The sequence below is a fragment of the Bactrocera latifrons genome, unplaced genomic scaffold (genome assembly GCF_001853355.1).
Source record: "Bactrocera latifrons isolate USDA-ARS-PBARC rearing strain unplaced genomic scaffold, ASM185335v1 scaffold_26, whole genome shotgun sequence".
Lineage (NCBI taxonomy): Eukaryota > Metazoa > Arthropoda > Insecta > Diptera > Tephritidae > Bactrocera > Bactrocera latifrons.
This window is the reverse complement of record NW_017536185.1, coordinates 1,601,366-1,621,109: the sequence shown is the minus strand read 5'-3', so window position 1 is coordinate 1,621,109 and position 19,744 is coordinate 1,601,366. Positions and strand designations below refer to the sequence as shown.

At 35.1% G+C, this 19,744-nt stretch overlaps 1 protein-coding gene across 7 annotated transcripts in view; it reads left to right on the top strand.

Annotated features, from left to right (window-relative positions):
• The window catches only part of LOC108969624 (collagen alpha-1(XVIII) chain), a 396,591-nt gene that overhangs the window by 348,087 nt on the left and 28,760 nt on the right, over window positions 1–19,744 (top strand). For 4 of the 7 annotated variants that reach the window (XM_018934460.1, XM_018934459.1, XM_018934457.1 and 1 more), the window contains one exon: window positions 9,336–9,458. In XM_018934460.1, the coding sequence (XP_018790005.1) occupies window positions 9,336–9,458 (123 nt within the window). Of the gene's footprint in view, window positions 1–9,335; window positions 9,459–13,608; window positions 13,636–19,744 lie in introns of all 7 variants that reach the window. The other 3 variants (XM_018934458.1, XM_018934454.1, XM_018934455.1) reach the window with 1 other exon arrangement.

Genomic DNA, 19,744 nt, shown 5'->3' with positions numbered 1-19,744 from the left:
AAGTGAGCGAAACACGCGCAAACCCTTTTAGCTGACCAAGCATCTTTGGTCACGTAGGCCGGCTCAAGCATAGGTTAGATTATAAAACTTAAAGTTAAGTGTTTTCAGTTTTGTAATAAAGCTCAACAGAAGCACATAGTGCTGCTTATAAAAAACGCATTGTTTTATTTTTTATGTTATATGCACATAATTTCCACTCAAAAACCAAGTAAAAGCAAAAATTGACAGCGCAAATTTGCACAGTGACAACTGGCAAGCAGCAACCAGCACACAGCAGCGAGTAGCGAGTAGCAAGTCCCGCATGGCAAAGGCAGTGACAGTTTAACAGACGCTTCAACTTTTTCTAGGCTAAGTAGCCTAATTAGATGCACCGCACGAGTTAACGGGTTTGACTTATTATTTTTTTGCTTTTTGCCAACAACTCGTTTTGTATGTTCTGTAGATTTTTTACGGTTTTCCTTTAATTTTGCACTTTGCCTTGCTGTTTAATTTTGAATAGTAATTAAAACTTTTGTCATATTATAATTTCAATGCAACCGAAAACTTTGGCACACACATACAAATAATGCCACAGAATTTAACGGTTTATTTACAGCTTCACCAAACTATACACTAGACATACTAGCACTGGCAGTATATAGACTCATTCTATATTTAGGTGTGTATCCACAATAGATATGTAGACGTCAAGCTGCTTTGGCAACTCAATAAAGCTCTTTTTGGCTATTTACCACGCCGCTTCACTGTTTTGCTGCCGAAAATTATGCTACACGTTTTGTAAATATTTGCACAAAGTTCAACGAGTCCTTCATGCTTCCAAATGCTGTTTACTTAGTAGCATGGCCATAAACTTTCCATTAGTGCCTGCGCGTGTGTGTGAGTGGGCTACTGAGTGGGTGAGTGAGCAGGTCGTGTGACGAAACCGCTCGCCTTGCCAAGAGCTCAGGTTCCATAGAACGATTTAAGGTTTCGCCAAAATTCTGACATTGTTTTTCTGATTCCCATTGCCGAATTTTGTTTTGTGTATTTATGACTTCAAAACTTTGGCTAAAGTAATTCTGGGAAAGCCTGGATAGATGCTTCGGCAGCAAGGAGGTAATGGTACCCAGTTGCGACTATGGAAGAAAAAATTATTTTTATATTTGTAAAAAGACAATAGCACTACTAAACTTTTTAGAAGATTTGAGGATAAAGAAAACCTAAATTTAAGTAATTTGTAGAAGATTTAAAGAATAGGAAGGAGGTAAAGCAGAGACGGCTCAATATAAGCAATGTTTGGATGGAGACTATATCCTTTAACTAATTCTAAAGCTACACCGTTTATCGTAATTAGGCATTTTTGCTTCAAAACCAAAAATGGATTACTACGTCACTTTCAGCAAACGAATCCTTCCTCTACGTAAATTTTCTTTGTTGGACACTTCCTTCGGCGCTGCCAGCTCAACTCCATGCAACCGTGAGACACAAATCGCATTAAAAACAACAGAAAAAAGGCGCAATAATGTAGAACGGCAACTTGTTGGCGTAAAAAAAAGAAAAAAAAAGTTATAAATTGACAAAAAATGAATTTTAAAGTGCTAAAGAGATGATGGACGAGCTTGAAGCCTTGCATACATGCAAATACATCTGCACATGTATATATGTACGTTACGCAGATGCATGCAGCTGACCCAAATTGAGTTGTTGCCCAGTTCAGTGCATGCAGTTTCACCAGTTTCACTTTAAACACTCACACACACACACAACAATCAATTTGATCATATGTGTGCATAAATTTGCATGTCACACGGTCACATAGATCTTACCACCGCAATTAAGTACTTTCGCATACTGTTTGCTTAAAAAAAAGCAGCACAAAAAAGTCAAAAGAGCAGTGACCTCAATTTGCTGATGATGATGAGGATGATGCTGATGGTGATGACTGCATTTACCGTAAAAACGATTTGCATTAAGTTGTGTTACTCTTCATATTTAGCTCTGGAAGTTTAGCTATAAAAGCTTGTTGACCAACACTTTTTTATTGTTATCTATACTACACTTAGTTKATATATATATATATATGTATATATACATGACTTCAACTTTGTGCAAAATATATGCGTGTTTAATAATATGAAGTAGACTATTTTCACCTACAAATCAGAAAAATCTTTTTTTTTTTTTTAATAAAAAAATAAAAAAATTTATACTTACAGATTTAATGTACTTTTATAATCGCTAATTCATTTTGAAACACCTTGATATTAGGGTCTCCGAAAAAGGTTATCTGGCAGTGAGGAAGCTTTTTCTGCTTAACATTATTTAAAATTCAAAATCACCAAAAATTTATGGATATCATTACCAACCCAGAGACTAGTCAAAATTTTATTTATTGAAATACCAAAGTATTCAGATGTGACACTTGACTTTCGAAAACTGATGGTCCAACACCACTTAAATAGAATAGGTAAGGAAAAATTGCAGAAAGATTCTACATCAAAGCTGAAATCCAAAAAGTGATAATAAATTATAAAAAAAAATGCTGAACTATAGAGTGCGCCTAGATCTGCTCATCCAAAATTCATTCAAAGAACAGAGAAAAGACCTCACTGTTACAGCCCGATTTATTCAGCAGCAATTTGGACCCTTTGATCTCCAAAAGGAACTTGGAAGCACGCTTGGTATTTGCCAAAAAGTATTATCAAGTATCACCACGTTATCGTAGAAAAGTAGTTTGAAGTGATGAGAGCAAATTAGAATTTCAAAATGGGAAAATCATTGAAAAGCTTGGAGGCAAAGTAAGTGCATCTAATGTGAAGGCAGAGTCCAAGTTTAGAGCCGCTTAATGGTCTTACAAGATAACTTTATTCACCAGAAAGACAATGACTCTAACCATATAGGACGCGTTGTGAAAGAATAGTTCGATCAAAATCGAAAGTGCTCCTACCGAGGCATGCCCAAAGCCCTTGGCTGAATCCTCGTAAATTACTTATTGCAGTATTTGGCTCGTAAGATTGTCAGAAGTTCGAAAATCTTTATTTAATATGAAGGTTAAGGGAAGTATTGACCCAATTCAATCCATTCTTTCACACATACATAATATTATCAGGAAGGGATTATTCATTTCTATTATTTATCTCTTACATTAACCAATATTTTATATCAAAAGTCAAACTTCAGTACTTAAGTTAACATATTCGGTACCTAGGGGCTTGAACAGTTATCGTTTCATGGTAGTATGCACTAAATATATTACTATTTAATTATACCCTTACATCAATTGCTTCTTGACTATATATATGTACCTATATCTAACTCTTGGTTTAAGGTAAAACCGTTAGTTGATAGTTTTGTACTCGGGAGCAACATCTTTCAAGAGTATAAAATTATTATTAATCTTTCCCACATTTCTAGCAATCATTTTAGTTCCAGAACAAACTTAAATCCACTCACAAAAATCAAGGAAACCATATTAAGTTTAAGATGTGATTCAGCAGCTAAACTTCGCATTAAATTGAAATTTATTAACTTAACATAAGCTATAAGTAACCAGTGACAATAAGAAATAATACCCAAAGCCATACAAGCTTGTTGCTTATAACTTTTAATAGTTTCTCTGCCTTGCAGGCAATCAGGGCGTGATTGTGCCGCCTCACGTTTCAGCGTCTAATACGCAGTTGATGATACACCAAATTGAAGTATTATAATTTAAGTTGCCCACTTTAAAAAAGTGCATGTTATCCAACTTAAACAAGTCATAGTGCAGGTGTGAGTGTGTGTGTGCACTTATATAAGCTCTTGCAGGGCAACACGATGGCGTATACGCAACATGACATCCGGCTAATGGCTGCTAGTGATGATGTTACCGACATTGTTACTATAACAAGCACACGCAGAACGGCAAACGTGCGATTTCTAGTACATTCATGCTGCATACTTCACGTAATTGGGTCAAATTGTGAAGTTAGGCAAGCGCCGAAGAAGAAAGCGTATAAGTACTAAGCCAAGCAGAGTGGCCGAAGCAGCAACAGCAGCAACATTGTAAGCAAAAACAATATAAAAACGTCGAGAGAAGTGCATGACGAAGATGAGAATGAGTGCAATCAATCAGGCACATGGCTGCTTATTGCCTTGCTTTGGTGGCAGCGTAAAAGGCATGTACTCAAGTTTTAAATTGAAATCGTTGTAAAGTGAAAAACAATATCGTAACTAGGTAATGCGCGCTTAGGTTTATGGCTGCATGCTACATTAAAGGAAAATGTTGAGGCCAGCTCGTAAAGAAGCGCTGATAAGGTGTTTTGAAGGAAACTAAAAGAAAATTGTAATTGCAAATGCGTTTTTTTTCGAAACTTGTTTACAAGTACCTTTCTATTTGCTATAGAAGTGCGATGTGACGATTTTTTAAGAAATTATAGCGACGCTTTGGAAAGTATTCTCTGAAAAATTAAAACGCATTCCATACGTGGATTGGAGTAATCTGATACCGGTGGTTTGGACAAATAAGCGGCTTCTTGAGGATAAAAGAGCGTATTCTAAATTTCAGAACGATATCTCGAAAACTGAATCGTAATGAAATTCGTTTATATACCTTTAGCAGCTAGTTTGCTACAAAACGTTTGTGCAGGTGTCAATCCTATTACAACTAAAGCCGTGTGTGGTCATATACTACTAGAGCTTCAAAGCAGTTTTTGTAATTCAAAAGCAAAAACTAACGCTTTTAATCCTCAGATATTTATAGTAACTAACACTTTGTGTGAGACCACAAATGTCACTATTTAAGCAGAAATTTTCTCTTTCAAATTCGCCACAAAAAGTTGTACGATGAAATTTCATTTCACTTCCAAGGACAAATGCCCAAAATATCATCAAAAACTAATTAATAACGAAAAACAAAAAACACAATTCCCATTTAGTGAATAGGAGAACATCGTGTTTAACTCTTCAGCGCTACATTAATAAATTACACTATTGATGCTAGTATATATGTAAGAAAAATTGTGTTTAGAAAATAATTATGTGCCGCAAGTTCAGCGCTAGCAACTACTAAAGACCCTTAAAAGGTTGTAAGCATAGAAACGCAAACACACCAAACACTTGGATCATATTGCTCGCTTGAAGACAACCATTAAATTTTAATTAATCATAAAGCTGCTGCACACATTCTTACGGCAACCGCCACAGTTTTTAAGACGTGCACAAAGGAAATAGATTCCGAGCGCGGAAGTTCGCCACAAAACAGAAGATAGTAAAATTTTGCTTGATTGGCGGTAAGACCTTTTTCAGCTGTATGCTCTATATTATATGTACGGATTTTTTCAAAACATATAACACATTTTTTTCATTAACTGAAAATTATTTAAATAAATGCTTGTCATTCAGCGTGCGACAAGAGATGAGCACAGGTGATGCCGAAAATCATTTGTTATCTGCGGGACGCCGCACACATATTCTTCTAAAAATAGACAAGCTTCTGTGAGATATTATGGGCATGTGTTGTGTTTACAGCTATTCTCACTCCCACAGTACCACCTGAAGTTTAACAGAGTTTTCTGCATGCTTGATAACGATTAAGCTGTCAAGACGATGAATGCGCGAGAATACTTGTGTGTCTGTATATATATATATACATATACATTATATACAAGAGCAGAATTAATAGCGTGTATCAAATGAAATATTTTTCTAACAAAAAGTGCAACCAGTTTTTTCTTTTTTTTTTTTTGTTGTTAACATTTGTCAAACTTACGGTGAACATTTTCCAGCATATACATAGCCATAAGCGTCGCACAACTATAGTTGGTGTCTTCCTAACTGCCATAAACTCAAGTTCTTTCCCGGCCAAGAATTGTCAATTCTTGGAATTCTTGGAACTTACTTCGGAACTCTTTTCAGTTATATTAACAAAAATAATATATCCTTTTTGGATACCTCGAACCTGAAGTAATTTAAAAACACAAAGCGGTTAGTCCTGTAGGGTTTGGTTTGAAAGAAAAACAGCTTAAAACTATTTTCGTTTTAGCACCTTTTCTTGCAAAACCTAATAGAATATGAATAGGTATACCTGAATTAAGGATGTCCTTTGATGGCTGTTTTTTCTTTAAATAAATACGTCTACGCATTCAAATAGTTTATCTTTTGCCACATGGCACTCTAATACGCAGCTAAATATGTTGTAAAAATAAATTTCGGACGCCGCTGAAGGTATAACAACAACGATTAATCATTTGAACAATTACAAGCGGGAACCAAAAGCAGTAGAACTCCTGAACAAAAGTAACGCCAGAGCTGCGTCGCCACCAACGCAATGTCTCATGTGCGTGTTGATCTCAAAATACGCGTGTATTCTTAACCGCTGCTGTTGTCCAGCGGTTGTGTTTGTATTCGTACATATATAACTCAACAATTCACATTTAATTAAAAATGGCTGCTGCATTCCAACCAACCCTGAACCAAAATACCACGCATACATGGTTAGGTTCCGTTTATTACTCAAGCGTGGCAGCGTCACGGTAACCGCAAAATAATAACAGCTAAAATATTATTATATGCCTTTATCTGATGCAGCTAAAATAAGCGCTTAGCTCGCAGTAAAATGTTTATCCTAAACCAAAAACGCAGAAGTTGCTTGTTATTCTTATTTTTATTTATTTTTTTTTTTTTTCTTGTTACACTACCCAACAAATCCAAAGGAAAAATTCGCGATTGGTGCACCAAGAGGTCTGCAGTGTATTTGAGGTGTGCTGAATACGAATTTTTGTTGAAAAATTTTCATCAAGTACAGTTTTATTTGTCACTTTGGTAAATCGAAGATTAGGACGTTTTTACTTTCATTTTCAGTTTTAGCAAGAAGCACCCTCCAATACCACAGTCGGAAAGTGATTCTAAACTTGTGTAATTATTATGCCAAAATTAAAAGTTAAACACTGGAGGAGTTAACTGGTGAATAACAAAAAAACTTTAATTTTAGCAGTTTTTCTAATATGTATACGAGATTGCTTAAAATTTATTAAAAATTTCTAAAAAGATATAGACCGAAATAGGCAGTGTTAATAAAGCTCACAACTAAGGAGCGTCATATTGTAGATTTTCATTTTCAGATCATCAATACTCTTAGCAGCTGCAACTATTAACTGTTTACGGTTTTTAGAACTTCGGAAAACGAATTAGGTAATTTCATTGGATAGATTATATAGCCAGCTTTATTAACGTATGAAAAATGAAAAGCATTAAAAACCACTTTAGAGATCTAAGTTTTTTAACAATCCATTTAATATTCTAAGAAAAAGAATATAAAGTTTTCCACTAAGAAAAGAAAGGTGGGAAGGTCTCCCAAAGGCACAAATTACGTATATACAGGCAAATGATAGCCGTGACGAGCTGTGTCAATTTAAGCTTGCCTGTCTGTATATAAGTGAACTAATCCCTCAGTTATTGATATATCGGCTTTACACTCATCCTTTTCTCTCCAATAAGCTGCTTATTTGACCCGACACAAGACCACGTATAGAAAAATTTATTCAATAAGTTTGGCACAGATTATTAGCGAAGACATCCTTACAATCTGATAAGAAATCATTCAGATCGGGTAACAATAGCTTTTAGTTATTATACAAACAGAAAGGTCAAAAGCAAGTTTTTGTACATATGAAAACTCTTTTGTCTCAAAAGTTGTCTTAACGAAATTTAGCAAATATTATTATTCATTAACTTATAGCTGCCATACAAACTGAACGATCGGAATCAAGTTCTTGTATGGAAAACCTTCACATTCGACTAGAAATATTCACGAAATTTGGTGTGGATTATTTTCTAAGGCAACAATGTAATCTCCGAAGAAATTGTTCAGATCGGATTACTACAGCATATAGCTTCCATACAAACTGAGCACACAGTTAGTAAAAGAAATGCACCTGTGAAGGGTATATTAGCTTCGGTGCAGCCGTAGTTAACGATTCCTGTGGTTTTAATTTAAATTTCGCGCAAAAACTCATTTGATAAAATATTTTTTTCTTAGGTCGGTATGACTGTTGGAGACATCTGCGCCAAATGTCACATCGAAATAGTCATTGGTGTTTGGCGTGTTTTTATGAAGGACACAAAGTGTATTCGGCGATTTTTTCGAAGAGTAAAATTGTTCAGCAAAGAAGTTCCGTTAAATTTTCTGTGCGGAATCAAATTTCTGTTGCCGAAAATGCTCAGAAGGTTGGAAAAGGCCCTCGGTGATAATACTTCAACGCGAGCAAGTGTTTTTGATTAATACAAATTACCGCGTCGGTGACGAACCACGTCCAAGACAGCCAGCAACATCAACTAATGATGACTGCTTAAAAAAAAGGTGAAAGCAAAATTGGTTTCAAAATAACTTAAGTTTTTTTTTTTCGAAAAACAACGCAGCGTTAACGTCTGTAATACATAGCTTTTCGACTACTAGGATCATGAAACGTATATTTGCTGGAAACGGGTTTTGGATCCATGCTTATGATCTGGTAACATTCAATCAAAACGATCAATTCGTCGAATATCGAACCAAAGATGAGCGGAAGCCGAAAAACCACGTTAAAGCAGGTCAAAAAGTATAGTTATATTGACAGTACGTTCCGGGGAGACCGTTTTGAGTCAATTGAAGATATTAAATGTGAATCGGGAATGTGGGGCGACCAAGATTTTGAATGAGAATAAATTAAGAATTCTAAAATTCTGAACAAACTCTTACTATTTTTGCTGATGGTAGTAATATAGAGAAAAAGTGGAAACTTTTTGGTTATAAGCAAAAGCATTTTCAGTGCTGGGTACATTATAAAGATCTGATTTGTGTTTCAAATTTCTGCGTGACGCGATTATGTGCGATTGTATGTATGTATAGAAATGTATATATGCTATCACACATGAAATTGTTTGGCTAAAGCGATTATTTTGGTTTCTGTTTATGCTTATATTTATATACTTGCGACGCATTTATTTGGCAAATTKTTATCTCTCTCTCTCTCTCGTACACAAACAGACTGCGACTCCCAAATGTATTTGCCCGCTATGTTGTGCCTTCATTTTAGCACTGAATTATTAAAATCTATGCACAATTTAATCACAAATTTATGATTGCATATTTTGAAATGCGTGCTTGTCTCCGAACACACAGAATATCCATGAACATGTGCGCATTTGTGTAACCAAGCAAGCGAATAAATATTATTCAGCATTAGTCACGCGACGTGTGGCGCTCAAGCGCTTACACAAATTTAGCTGTGAAGTGCCTGAGGCGCATTTACATATTTTATAAATGAATTTATTAATATTTGTTTTTGCGAAATCATATTTTGACACTCCCTCCCACTATCTCTTTTCTGTGTCTCTTGCAGCTTGGCACTTTGGTGCCCATTGCCACACCCGCCCCACCGACTACAGTAGCACCGCCAGTGCGCGTCGATATACAGTCATCGAATCTGCTCAATAATCTGCCGCCACTATTAAATACGCCAACGGTAAGTAGATAGTGGAATGAAATAAACTCTCAGCATTAAACTTTTATAATGAATACAGTATTAATATATAACTACATATTAAAGTTTGAAGTGCTAATAGTTTTGTTGATAATGAAAAATACTATTTGTAAATCACACTTTGTCACAGGCAAAGTATTCACAGCATGGACAGCATTTCTGCTTCACGACACACGATACTCTTAACAATTTGTTAATTGCAAAATCTTTAGTAGTTCTTTTACGTTTTAATATGAAAAAATATGATATTTATACTGTGACCTAAATACAAAACGACGCACAACGCTACTGTACATAACCTCACTACACATACATACGTGCCATATCCTCCAACAACTACACCATGCTTGCCATCACACCGCCACATGGAAACTAATTTACATTACACCGAAGTATTGAGCAAATTACTTTCACTTTCAATCAATATTTACTTTCAATACCTGTTTTTATATTTTTTTGCTTTAGAAATTTAATTTTATTTCATTTTTTGTTTGTTTGCATTTTCATTATTTGTATTCCCTGCGCTAAAATTTGAACCATCTGCAAAGAGTTGTCTGCCTTTCCATTGCATGCAACTTACTTCATTTGTTCTCTTATGCTTTTCATTGCTTCCTCTAGCGAGCCTGTGCGAAATGTACTTTTCCTTTACTTTTTTCTTTTTTCTTTTATTATTATTTTTACTTTTTGCTTTTAAATGAAAATAAGTTTGCAGGCGAAACTAGAAGCTCCGCTTGAAATTCGCTAAGTCGATTTGAAAATTTCTCTTCTCTTTTCCACCTTTTTTGTTTAGTCTGTAAATATATATTTAAACTTTTGCTATTATTCATTTGAAGAAATATTTTAAAGAGCTTTATTATTTTCGTTTTAATAATTTTCGCTTTGTTTCTCATTTTAATGTTTTTGTTGTTCAATCTTAACTAGCAGTTTTTTCAGAAACATATTTTTGTAAATCACACTTGCAGCTTAGTACTTGTATAACCATGAAAATTAAATTCGCAAAAGATTTCGAGAATGAAAATGTAGAATTTTTTTTTTTTGTTTTTTTTTTGAACCACTTAAATATTGGTTCTGATCATTAGTGGAAAAAAGAAATAAAGATATTTAGAGGAAATACTATCAAGTGCTAAAATTAAATTGGCTTCAATGGATGAGAGCTAACTTTAATTTTATTGAATCCGACTATCAAAAAATACACACTGTGAAATAAAAAAGTCAGTTTGGAAAACATTTAAAGCCAAGATTAAATATTTAATCCGAAGGCTTGCATAATCCCCACTGTTGCTCAAAACAGACGATGGAGCCATAATGAGACATTAAGATTAATTGGGTAATTGCTAAATGGCTGAATAAACTTAAAATATCACCTGCTTAAAGCAAACCTTTCAGATTATCCTGAATTATTGATATTTCCGATGATTTCAATGTTCTCCCACAAACTTTTTAACGCAACATCAACCACAAACAAATGTGTTTAAATGCAGTCAGTGATATTTCTAAAGCAATAACTTGCATAGCTTCATCACAGCGCAAACATTTTTCTCTTACACCTGTTTTAAGGAGGAGAATTGCTTCTCTGTCGGAAAAACATACGTTTACCTATTAGCATGTCAACGGTCATGCTACTAAATTACCCTTTAGTACGACAAAGGCAGTAAACTTTGACTGTGTGCTAATTAAATTTTCCAAATCCCATGCATACAAGCACACACACACATGCTTAAGCTGCGCCTTGTCCACACACAGGCATAATCAAATCCATACTAATTTATTTTAATAGGTCAAAAGGTTAAACCGCAAATGAGAGAATTGAATGGACGTAGCATAAAACGTAATGTGGCAACAATAAAAAATTTTAGCGAAAAAAAACCTTTGGGAAAATCGAATTGAATATTGTCAACAGCGGCGCTGTGCACGAATCCATATGCAGTTGACTGTGTGTGTATGTGCATAGCATGGCGACAAAAAGCGAATTCAGCTACAAGCCGAACCCACTGGGCGAGTAGGGTGCACAAGTGACTGGTATTCAGAATGAGGTGAAATGAAAAAATCCAGTAAAATTGCCACTTAAACATTTCCGCTCGTCAAATCGCATAGCGCTAATGGCTCACATAGGTTATAAGCAATATCGAATACTTAAGCAAGTGAAAATATACATAAATGTTACTACTAAAAAAATATTTTTTAATTAAAAGCAACAAATATGCAAAATCACTTGAATTTTTTGGAGTGGGTAGATAATGCGTCGCTGAGCTCAAGACCATTCCGAGAAAAGCTTTTGAGCAGTATCTGAAATACTAAATAAATAATTGTATCTAATTTCGAAATTTGAGTAAATTATTATTAACATTCTTACTTTTGTTTCATCTGAATGAAATGCACAGAAAAGGCAGTGAAAAAAATTAATAAAAATTTGTTGATAATTTCTTTTTAAAAAACCGGCACCTTTTATACCAGTTATCTACCAAATTACTTTGCCTGCATTTCGGTGCGTACACCCAGACACTCAAGAGGGCCCCAATTTGGCTAGAGCGTTTCACAAAAAAGATGCTGGCGACGGAACTTATTCGAAAGAAGCAACAATGTGTTAGAAGTGAAACCAGAATCTTAGACACCAGTGTTCGAGGTACACATACGGTCATAAATATATACATATGTATACAGATATAGACTTTACATATGTATGTACCATAAGTAGATATATATTATATGACAGGGAAACCTACCCAATCGAGGTCACAGTTGGGTATAAATGCTAAATCTCAAAGGAGCGAAGGCAAAAATTGGGCAACAGACAAACCGCTAGCTTTTTCACACAAACACACATGCAAGAGCATTTGAACTCATCTCCGTAGCAGTCAAATGCAGCGAAGAGTTGAGGTTGTCCCCATCTAGAAACATTGTTAAGTGGGTAAAAATGGTGTTGAAACCAAATTTAAACTTGTTTGCGCTCAATTTGAGTTCGGGTAATTTAATTCAATGCAAAATTTATTCACCTCAAATGCTTAGCTGGAGACAAAACAAACACACGCACCCGGCGGTATGCGCAAATATGTGCACATGTGTGTTTCTTATAAATCCAATCAGGCCACTTACATACCTATCGTCATTGTTTTAACTACACTGCTGTGCAAACACTCGCCGCTCGTGTCTAACAAAACCATTATCCTTTGCCGTAGTCTCACTTCTTAACCCAATCAAGCCATCAAACGTATTGAGCTTACTCTTTCCACCACACGCCTGCACCGGTCGAGCTCTTTTTCCTGCGTGTTTTTCTGGTGTCTATTCCTGCTTTTATGTCTGTCCTTTCATTTCTTGTGAACACACATTCAAATTTTACGAGCATGAATACCGTTCGACTCCTCATGCCGCTCACTCAAATCACTTTTTTACTTTATTACACAGAATCAACCTTTTTGACTAAAATTGAGAGTTCAGCTTGCTTATTTTATATTTTGAAACTGAAAGAACATATATACTCATGTAAGCCGATTACATATAGACGCATACTATGATACTACCAGTTTATATGAGAAAATAACACTAGTTCTTTCACTTTCGTTCAAAACTCGAAATTTTTTTTAAAGACTTTTTTCTCAACTCCAAATCCTAAGCCACTTCTTCAGTTTTTATCTTTTTCTTTCTATTTTCTAATATTACTGAAAAAATGTTTTAATAAAATTAAAATAAAAACTCATAGCTTGTAGCTTGCTGTAATCTTTCAGTTTTCTGATGTAATTTTCCCAATGAGAATTTTCTGAATTTGGATTTTATTTGGTTACAAATTTAATTAGTAAATGTAGAGTTTTGTGAAATACATTTACCATTTCATTTGAAATACTGCTTAATACATTTGTACACCGTTATTGTATGCAAAAACACAAAAAGTAACAACAACAGCAACAAACACAAAGCCAAGCACATATAAAACAAATCAGAAATAAATTCAAAACACGAAATTTAATTCAAAACTACGCACATTTTTCATAACACATTGACCTCGATTTACATTGAAAAACGTACAACAACACTTAGCATAAGTTCTAATGAAACCCTATGAGTGCTAAAATGAGTTAATCACATTGAAAAATTTTATATTAACAATATTCTCTGCTAAATCCTACGGCAAACGCAGTTTACAACGGCGCCGGAGTATGAAACGGTAAATATGAACTACGTGAGCTGAATGCAATTTATAAAAAAATATTTAAAAAGTTGAATTTGCTAAACTTTGCTGTTTTTTAAGCGGTAGTAATTGCTGTTGTTGTTTATTTTTGTTGCAATTTTTGCTTTATTTGCATGTTACTGTGGCGCTAGATAACATTTTAACACACATCTGTATGTACTATTAAGATGCTTCAGTAAACCATAATATTCAACAGCAGCATCTTGAAGCTCAAGCAAATAAATATCATGAATACTCACACATACCCACAAACTATTATTTTCAACGCAAATCACACATGTGAAACACTTTCGATGTCATAAATTAATGTGAATTTAGTACACAGCAGCTTGCATGCCAATAACTAACAATTTTTTCAGCCACTCTTCGTGCATATGAGCGACACCATGTCGTATGAGTAACATATAATTTTATTTGCCATATAGTTATCGCGCGTTGTCGTTTCCGCTCTCCCACACACACACACATACTGCCGTTGGTAGATGTTACCAACACCTACACTCGCTAGTTGCCGTTAACTGCATACCTTTTAATGGAAATTCACGAACACGCACACGCCTACACATACTGCACCTGCACGCCGCTGAAAAGGTCGAACGTTATGTCAATGGAATTTTTATTTTCATTGCATTCTCCGCTCTCGCTGCATCTGCTTTTATACGTTTCATGTAATGCCATTTTCCGTTGATTTTATTTAATTCCTGTTATGGTCTTTTTATGCATTTGTTACAGCCAATGGTTGCGATTTTCAAGCTTTTTATTATTCGCTGTTTTTGTGGCGTTGTGCGCTTTCGCATTTTTTCGGAGGTGCAGTCGCTCCCACACCCCTACGAATGTACCTATATATGTATGTATGTGTGTATGTATTTTTCGTATTCCACTTGGCGCTCTTTAGTTAAATGCTCGTGTCGATTGTCACTCAACGGTATTAAGCAATAAATGCTGTGCGAATCAAATTAAAATGATTTTTTTGCATGCAAAATTTTGTTGCCGCTGGTGGAGCGATGTCAGCGGTGTTATCGGCGAAGCTGATGACATAAAAAGCTCTATTTAAGTGATGCCACCGAGAGCGATTTAATAGCGCATATGGTGATATATGGTGTTGGGGGATTTATGAGCCGATTTCGTTTCTCCTAAAATTTCGCTTTTAAAGTGTTGAGAAGATGAATAAGAAAAGAGATAAAAATTTTAAAGGTTTATCGCGATCGTAAAGATCACTAAAATAACTGTTTGATAAAAAATATTTTTAAAATACGTAAAATTGTTAGATGATCTAATGTATATTGCTCAGGTGCTCTAACTTCGTAGCACGAATCGAATTTGAGGTTTTTATGGGAAAATACATTGCTCAAATATTGAGAAAAATATAAAAAGTATTTAGATAATCTCCAATTCAAAAATGAATTTTATAACATATTTATAAAAATAAATACTTTTCGGATGAAAACAAAAAAAATGTTTGCTAGATATCGTTCGCAGTCGAAAAACATAAATATAAAAAAAATCGGAGGCTCGGTTGCGAATCAATTAAACCGCGCAAAAATGCTAAGGATTACAATAACTTGATTTCGATGTTTCAGTTTGTTAGCTAGCTATAGGCTATAGGGATCGCATCTGCACTATTTTTTCGGATATTGGTTTATTTCCTTAAGCCATAAATGCCAAATTTCATGGAGATGTCCAGTCAAATGAAGAGTTTTTCATATAAGCACTTTGTTCCGATCGTTCAGTTTGTATACAAGCTATATGCTATAGTTGTCCGATATCGACGCTACTAACAAATAAGCAACTAATTGGGGAGAAAAGGATGGGTGCAAAATTTCACATTGCTATCTCAAAAATTGAAAGACTACTTTGTTGTCTCCTTCGGGTGTGTAGCACACTTCGTGACAAACCCCGTTCACGGTATGAAAATTAACAAAAAGTCGAAGTTTTAAAAAAAGTTGAATCTTACTCAAAATATTGGATGTATTGGCTTGCCGAATTTCGATTTTTCATCCGATCAACTACTAATAAATCATCGCAGAAAGAACATGCAGAATTTGAGGTTAATTTGATCATTTGTATCCGAGTGATCACTGCACTTCGATAAAGAGGCGGGTTGAACTGTGTGACTTCTAAAGTACAACGCTCTAAAATATTAATTTAAAGTTACAGCATGATACTTTGAAAACAAAAAAAAGTTTGCAAAAACATTTTTTTTTTAATTTCAATATAGGTGTGTCCTTTAAATGGTATAGTAATCTCTAATCGACCTTTAAGTTGTAAAATTCTTAGAAGTTTACGAAGTAAGCAGCCGTAGCCTTCATAAAATTAACAATAGGCATATACATATTTACAAAAGCAAACGAGGAATGCGAACAAGTCCAATCACGTCGCAATGACATTTGCACTAAAACGCTTGGAATATATTACCTTCACAAACCCATAAGAGGTGTGTGCATCTTGGCTGAAATTTAAACGCGTTCAAAAGTGCGTGAACATCATCCATGTGTCAAGTGTACCGTTATTCTACGCTTATAATAACGCATTATAGCAATGCCGTTGTTTGCCAGCTCCTCTCATTTTTATGCTGCTCGCCTCGCGCCACGCAATTTCTACAATTTTCTTACAGAGTTGCACAACCAAAGCGTAAATATGCGAATGAAACGGTTTTCTATGCGTGCGACTTGACGGCGTTACGTATACGCCGTGTATGTTGCGATTTTAACTGTCATCGTAAATAAAATGCGTAGACATTTTAAGTTTAATGCTTTATGCGCATGTCATGGTGTGGTTAAGGTGCTACTGGGTGTATGTGTGTGGGTGTGTGTGTGTGTAGTACAGAGGCCGCGCTACAAGCTGCCATTCTTTTTAGCGCCATTCAGAACAGATTCATTTTGTATTTTCCATTCCATTGTAATGCCAGATATCGCCACTAAAAATAATAAGTAAATGAAATATGTATAAGCTGTGTATTGCATGTCACTATCGCAAGCGCGTTACGTATTCACACACGCGCTTTGACACCCAGCCTTGTTGTAACGTTTCGGACCGAGAACGAAAAAAGCTGTGCAAAAATAAGAGTCATTCACTGACATAATTCACCACACACAATTCGTGCATTTCAAAAAGCTCGTAATGTAAGGTCATAACGTTAGAGTCGGTTCAGTTTGTTTGGCAAACGGCATAATATTATATTGAAACGCATGTGCTTAAGCATATAAGTACGATAGCTGTCTAGAGGTGCTGAGGCTGCAACAAGAAATCTAGTACCAAAGTTTGGCAAAGTCGCAAGAAATTTAAAAATCTTAAGTCGTCAAAGTTTTACGCTTCTTCAGCTCACTGAGAGTCTTGTTGTTTAAGTTCAATTTTACTTCTTTAACTTAAAAGCAATATTCACTTAGAGTAAATGCCAGACTTTCGGTAACCCAGTCAGCGCAATATTTTCAATACCTGAATTTATTCGCACATATTTATTTCATTATAATCCATTTGCAACTGCGCTCGCATATTTATTTCCGGTACTCAACGGTTTTATTGTGCGCCAATCTGCCGTTAGCGGCGAAAAATTGACAATTTCAATCAAGAAGGCATTTGACATATTTCACAATATTCATCGCATATAAATCAAATATTGCAGCTGTACGCTACCGCAGAGCAGCACACACTCACACGCTGCAGCTACTTCATACAGACAGATGTGCTTCTGCGCGCTCATAAATATGTATGTAAAACCCACAAATAAATATTTACTCTATACATTTATATAGAGTTATTTGACCGTTTGGCTATCTTTGCGCCACTCACACCCACACAACGCGCTTGTGGGCTAAGATGACGTCTACGCAACATATTCGGCATTTGTCTTCGAGCTCGTTGGGGATACGAAATAATCAGTTATTTTCGCAATAATACCACGTTACAAGCTCTCGCTGCTTGGCATGAGCATTTGTTACATATTTATTTGTTTCTTCCTCGTTTCATTTCTCTGTCGGTTGCTTGCAACAACATCTCCGGCGGCGCGCAACTGGCCACTTGCCGTTGGGACACCTGCAACTGTTATTTCTGACAGCCCCAGTTAGATTGATTAGTAGCCCTCGAGAGATGGCACGTTATTTATGTAGCAAGACAAAAATAATATTTGCGCATATAGTTTCATAACTCAGCAGCTTTCCAATTGACAAATCGCTTTCAATTACGATTTGCTACAAGCTCACATGCGTTGCAATGTACTTTGTATATGTGCGCCTTCGTGCATTGTAGTTGCCCTTATGCTGGCAGCTATGCGTAATGACGCGAAAATTATGACCATATTTATTTACATATTTGCTTGTACATTTAAATAATTCGTGTCACAAACTGACAGCAAATTAAATGCGTAAACAAGATTTTAATTACAACAATTGCGCTTTTGATTGATTACATAAATGTGTAAATCAACCAAACGTACATATGCGGGCGTGTGTGAACGCATGTGTACGTGAGCACTTAAGGATATTTAAGCTTGCTGCAGAACATTTAATTTGTTGTTGCTGCTCAATTCTTAAAGTTATGCATTCAAACGTAAATTTCGGAGTGTTTTTGTAGCAATTTTCAAAGCTTCGGTTTAATTTTAATAGAAAATCAGAGGATGTTTTTTCACAAAAATCAAGCAAACAAACTATTGTAGTCTGCGGAAGATATTGCGCGAGTATATGAATGTTACTAAAAATTAGTAAATTGTGGATATAAAAATATTTATGAGCGAATTTTTCATGTATTCTTTATTACAATATTAAATTTTATCAAATTAGATACCCAAAATGTACATGACGCTTACATATTTTGGCTTTATCTATCAATGTCATCTCAGTGGAAGTGCAAGCCAAAGAAATTTATAATGAAAGAGAGTATATCTAATCCTAATTGATCCAAAGAATAGTCAATATTTCGAAAAATTTTCATATTTTTTTAATCGCAGCAACAGAATTATGAAAATGGCCCTCATTCTGGTTTTTATGCTTCAGTCAAACTTTTCCTGATTTCTAAAACAAAGACATGAAAATATCAATGCAAGAGCTATAAAGCGTACGAGAATTAAGAAAGTAAGGTGTTATATCCACTTGTGAATTTCAATAAATCCAATTTTTGGTGAGCAAGTTTTACAGAAACTACTGAACCGACTGAGTTGGTATTTTTACACGTCCTTCATAGATATACTTGTCAATAGTGATTGAAAAAATGAAGTTTCTCATATTTATTTTGTTCCTTTAAGTCACTTTGAAGTTGAATTTTGATTAAAAAAAAAACTACTTTTTTAAGAGAAACCGAAATTTTTTTAAATTCTGGCCAGTGCTTCGATTATTAGCTAAGTTTTTATAGCTAAAGGAATCGTCGAATAATAAATAAATAAAGATATAACGATTGAAGCTCTGAAAAGGACCTTTCGTATGATGGGTTGGAATGGAAAAACAAGAACTGATTTAATCTGCTTTCCAAACTCAGAAGGCATAAACGGAATGACAGTTCTGAGGATGGTTGGAGAAATGTTATGCATTATCTTACAGTATATTGAATATATATTATATATTTTCAATACTCCATAAAAAATCACATAAAAAAATGTTGCCACGCTGGCTACCGCTTGATTCACACACAAAAACCGAGATAAGATTCAAGAAAATTGGATCATAATCGACTCCACTAGGTGCTTTCGGTGAAAATAGTAGCATCACACAATACCCAAAATCGTTCATTTACCCAATGAAGAGGATACGGGTCTGCACTCAGCTTTGGATATAAGACTTTCGATATATGTAAGGCATTCATTACCCTCTCTCGTGTATCGCCAGCATTAAAAAATACATGAAGAAAAGGGCAGAAGAAACAATAATTGACGTGTCCATTGCAGCAGCTCTTAGTGAGAAAATGTACCAAAATAGTCCACTGTTTGCTCAAGTCTAAATCACCTTTGATGTTTTCTTACACAGTATTGCAAACAAAGTTAAATTTCATAGCATTTTTGCTTTTAATCGACATTCAGTTTTGGGTGATTTTCTCTTCATTCAAACTGTTTTAAGTGTTTAAATGTTGGTTTTGCATACACCAATTAATCAATCAGCTC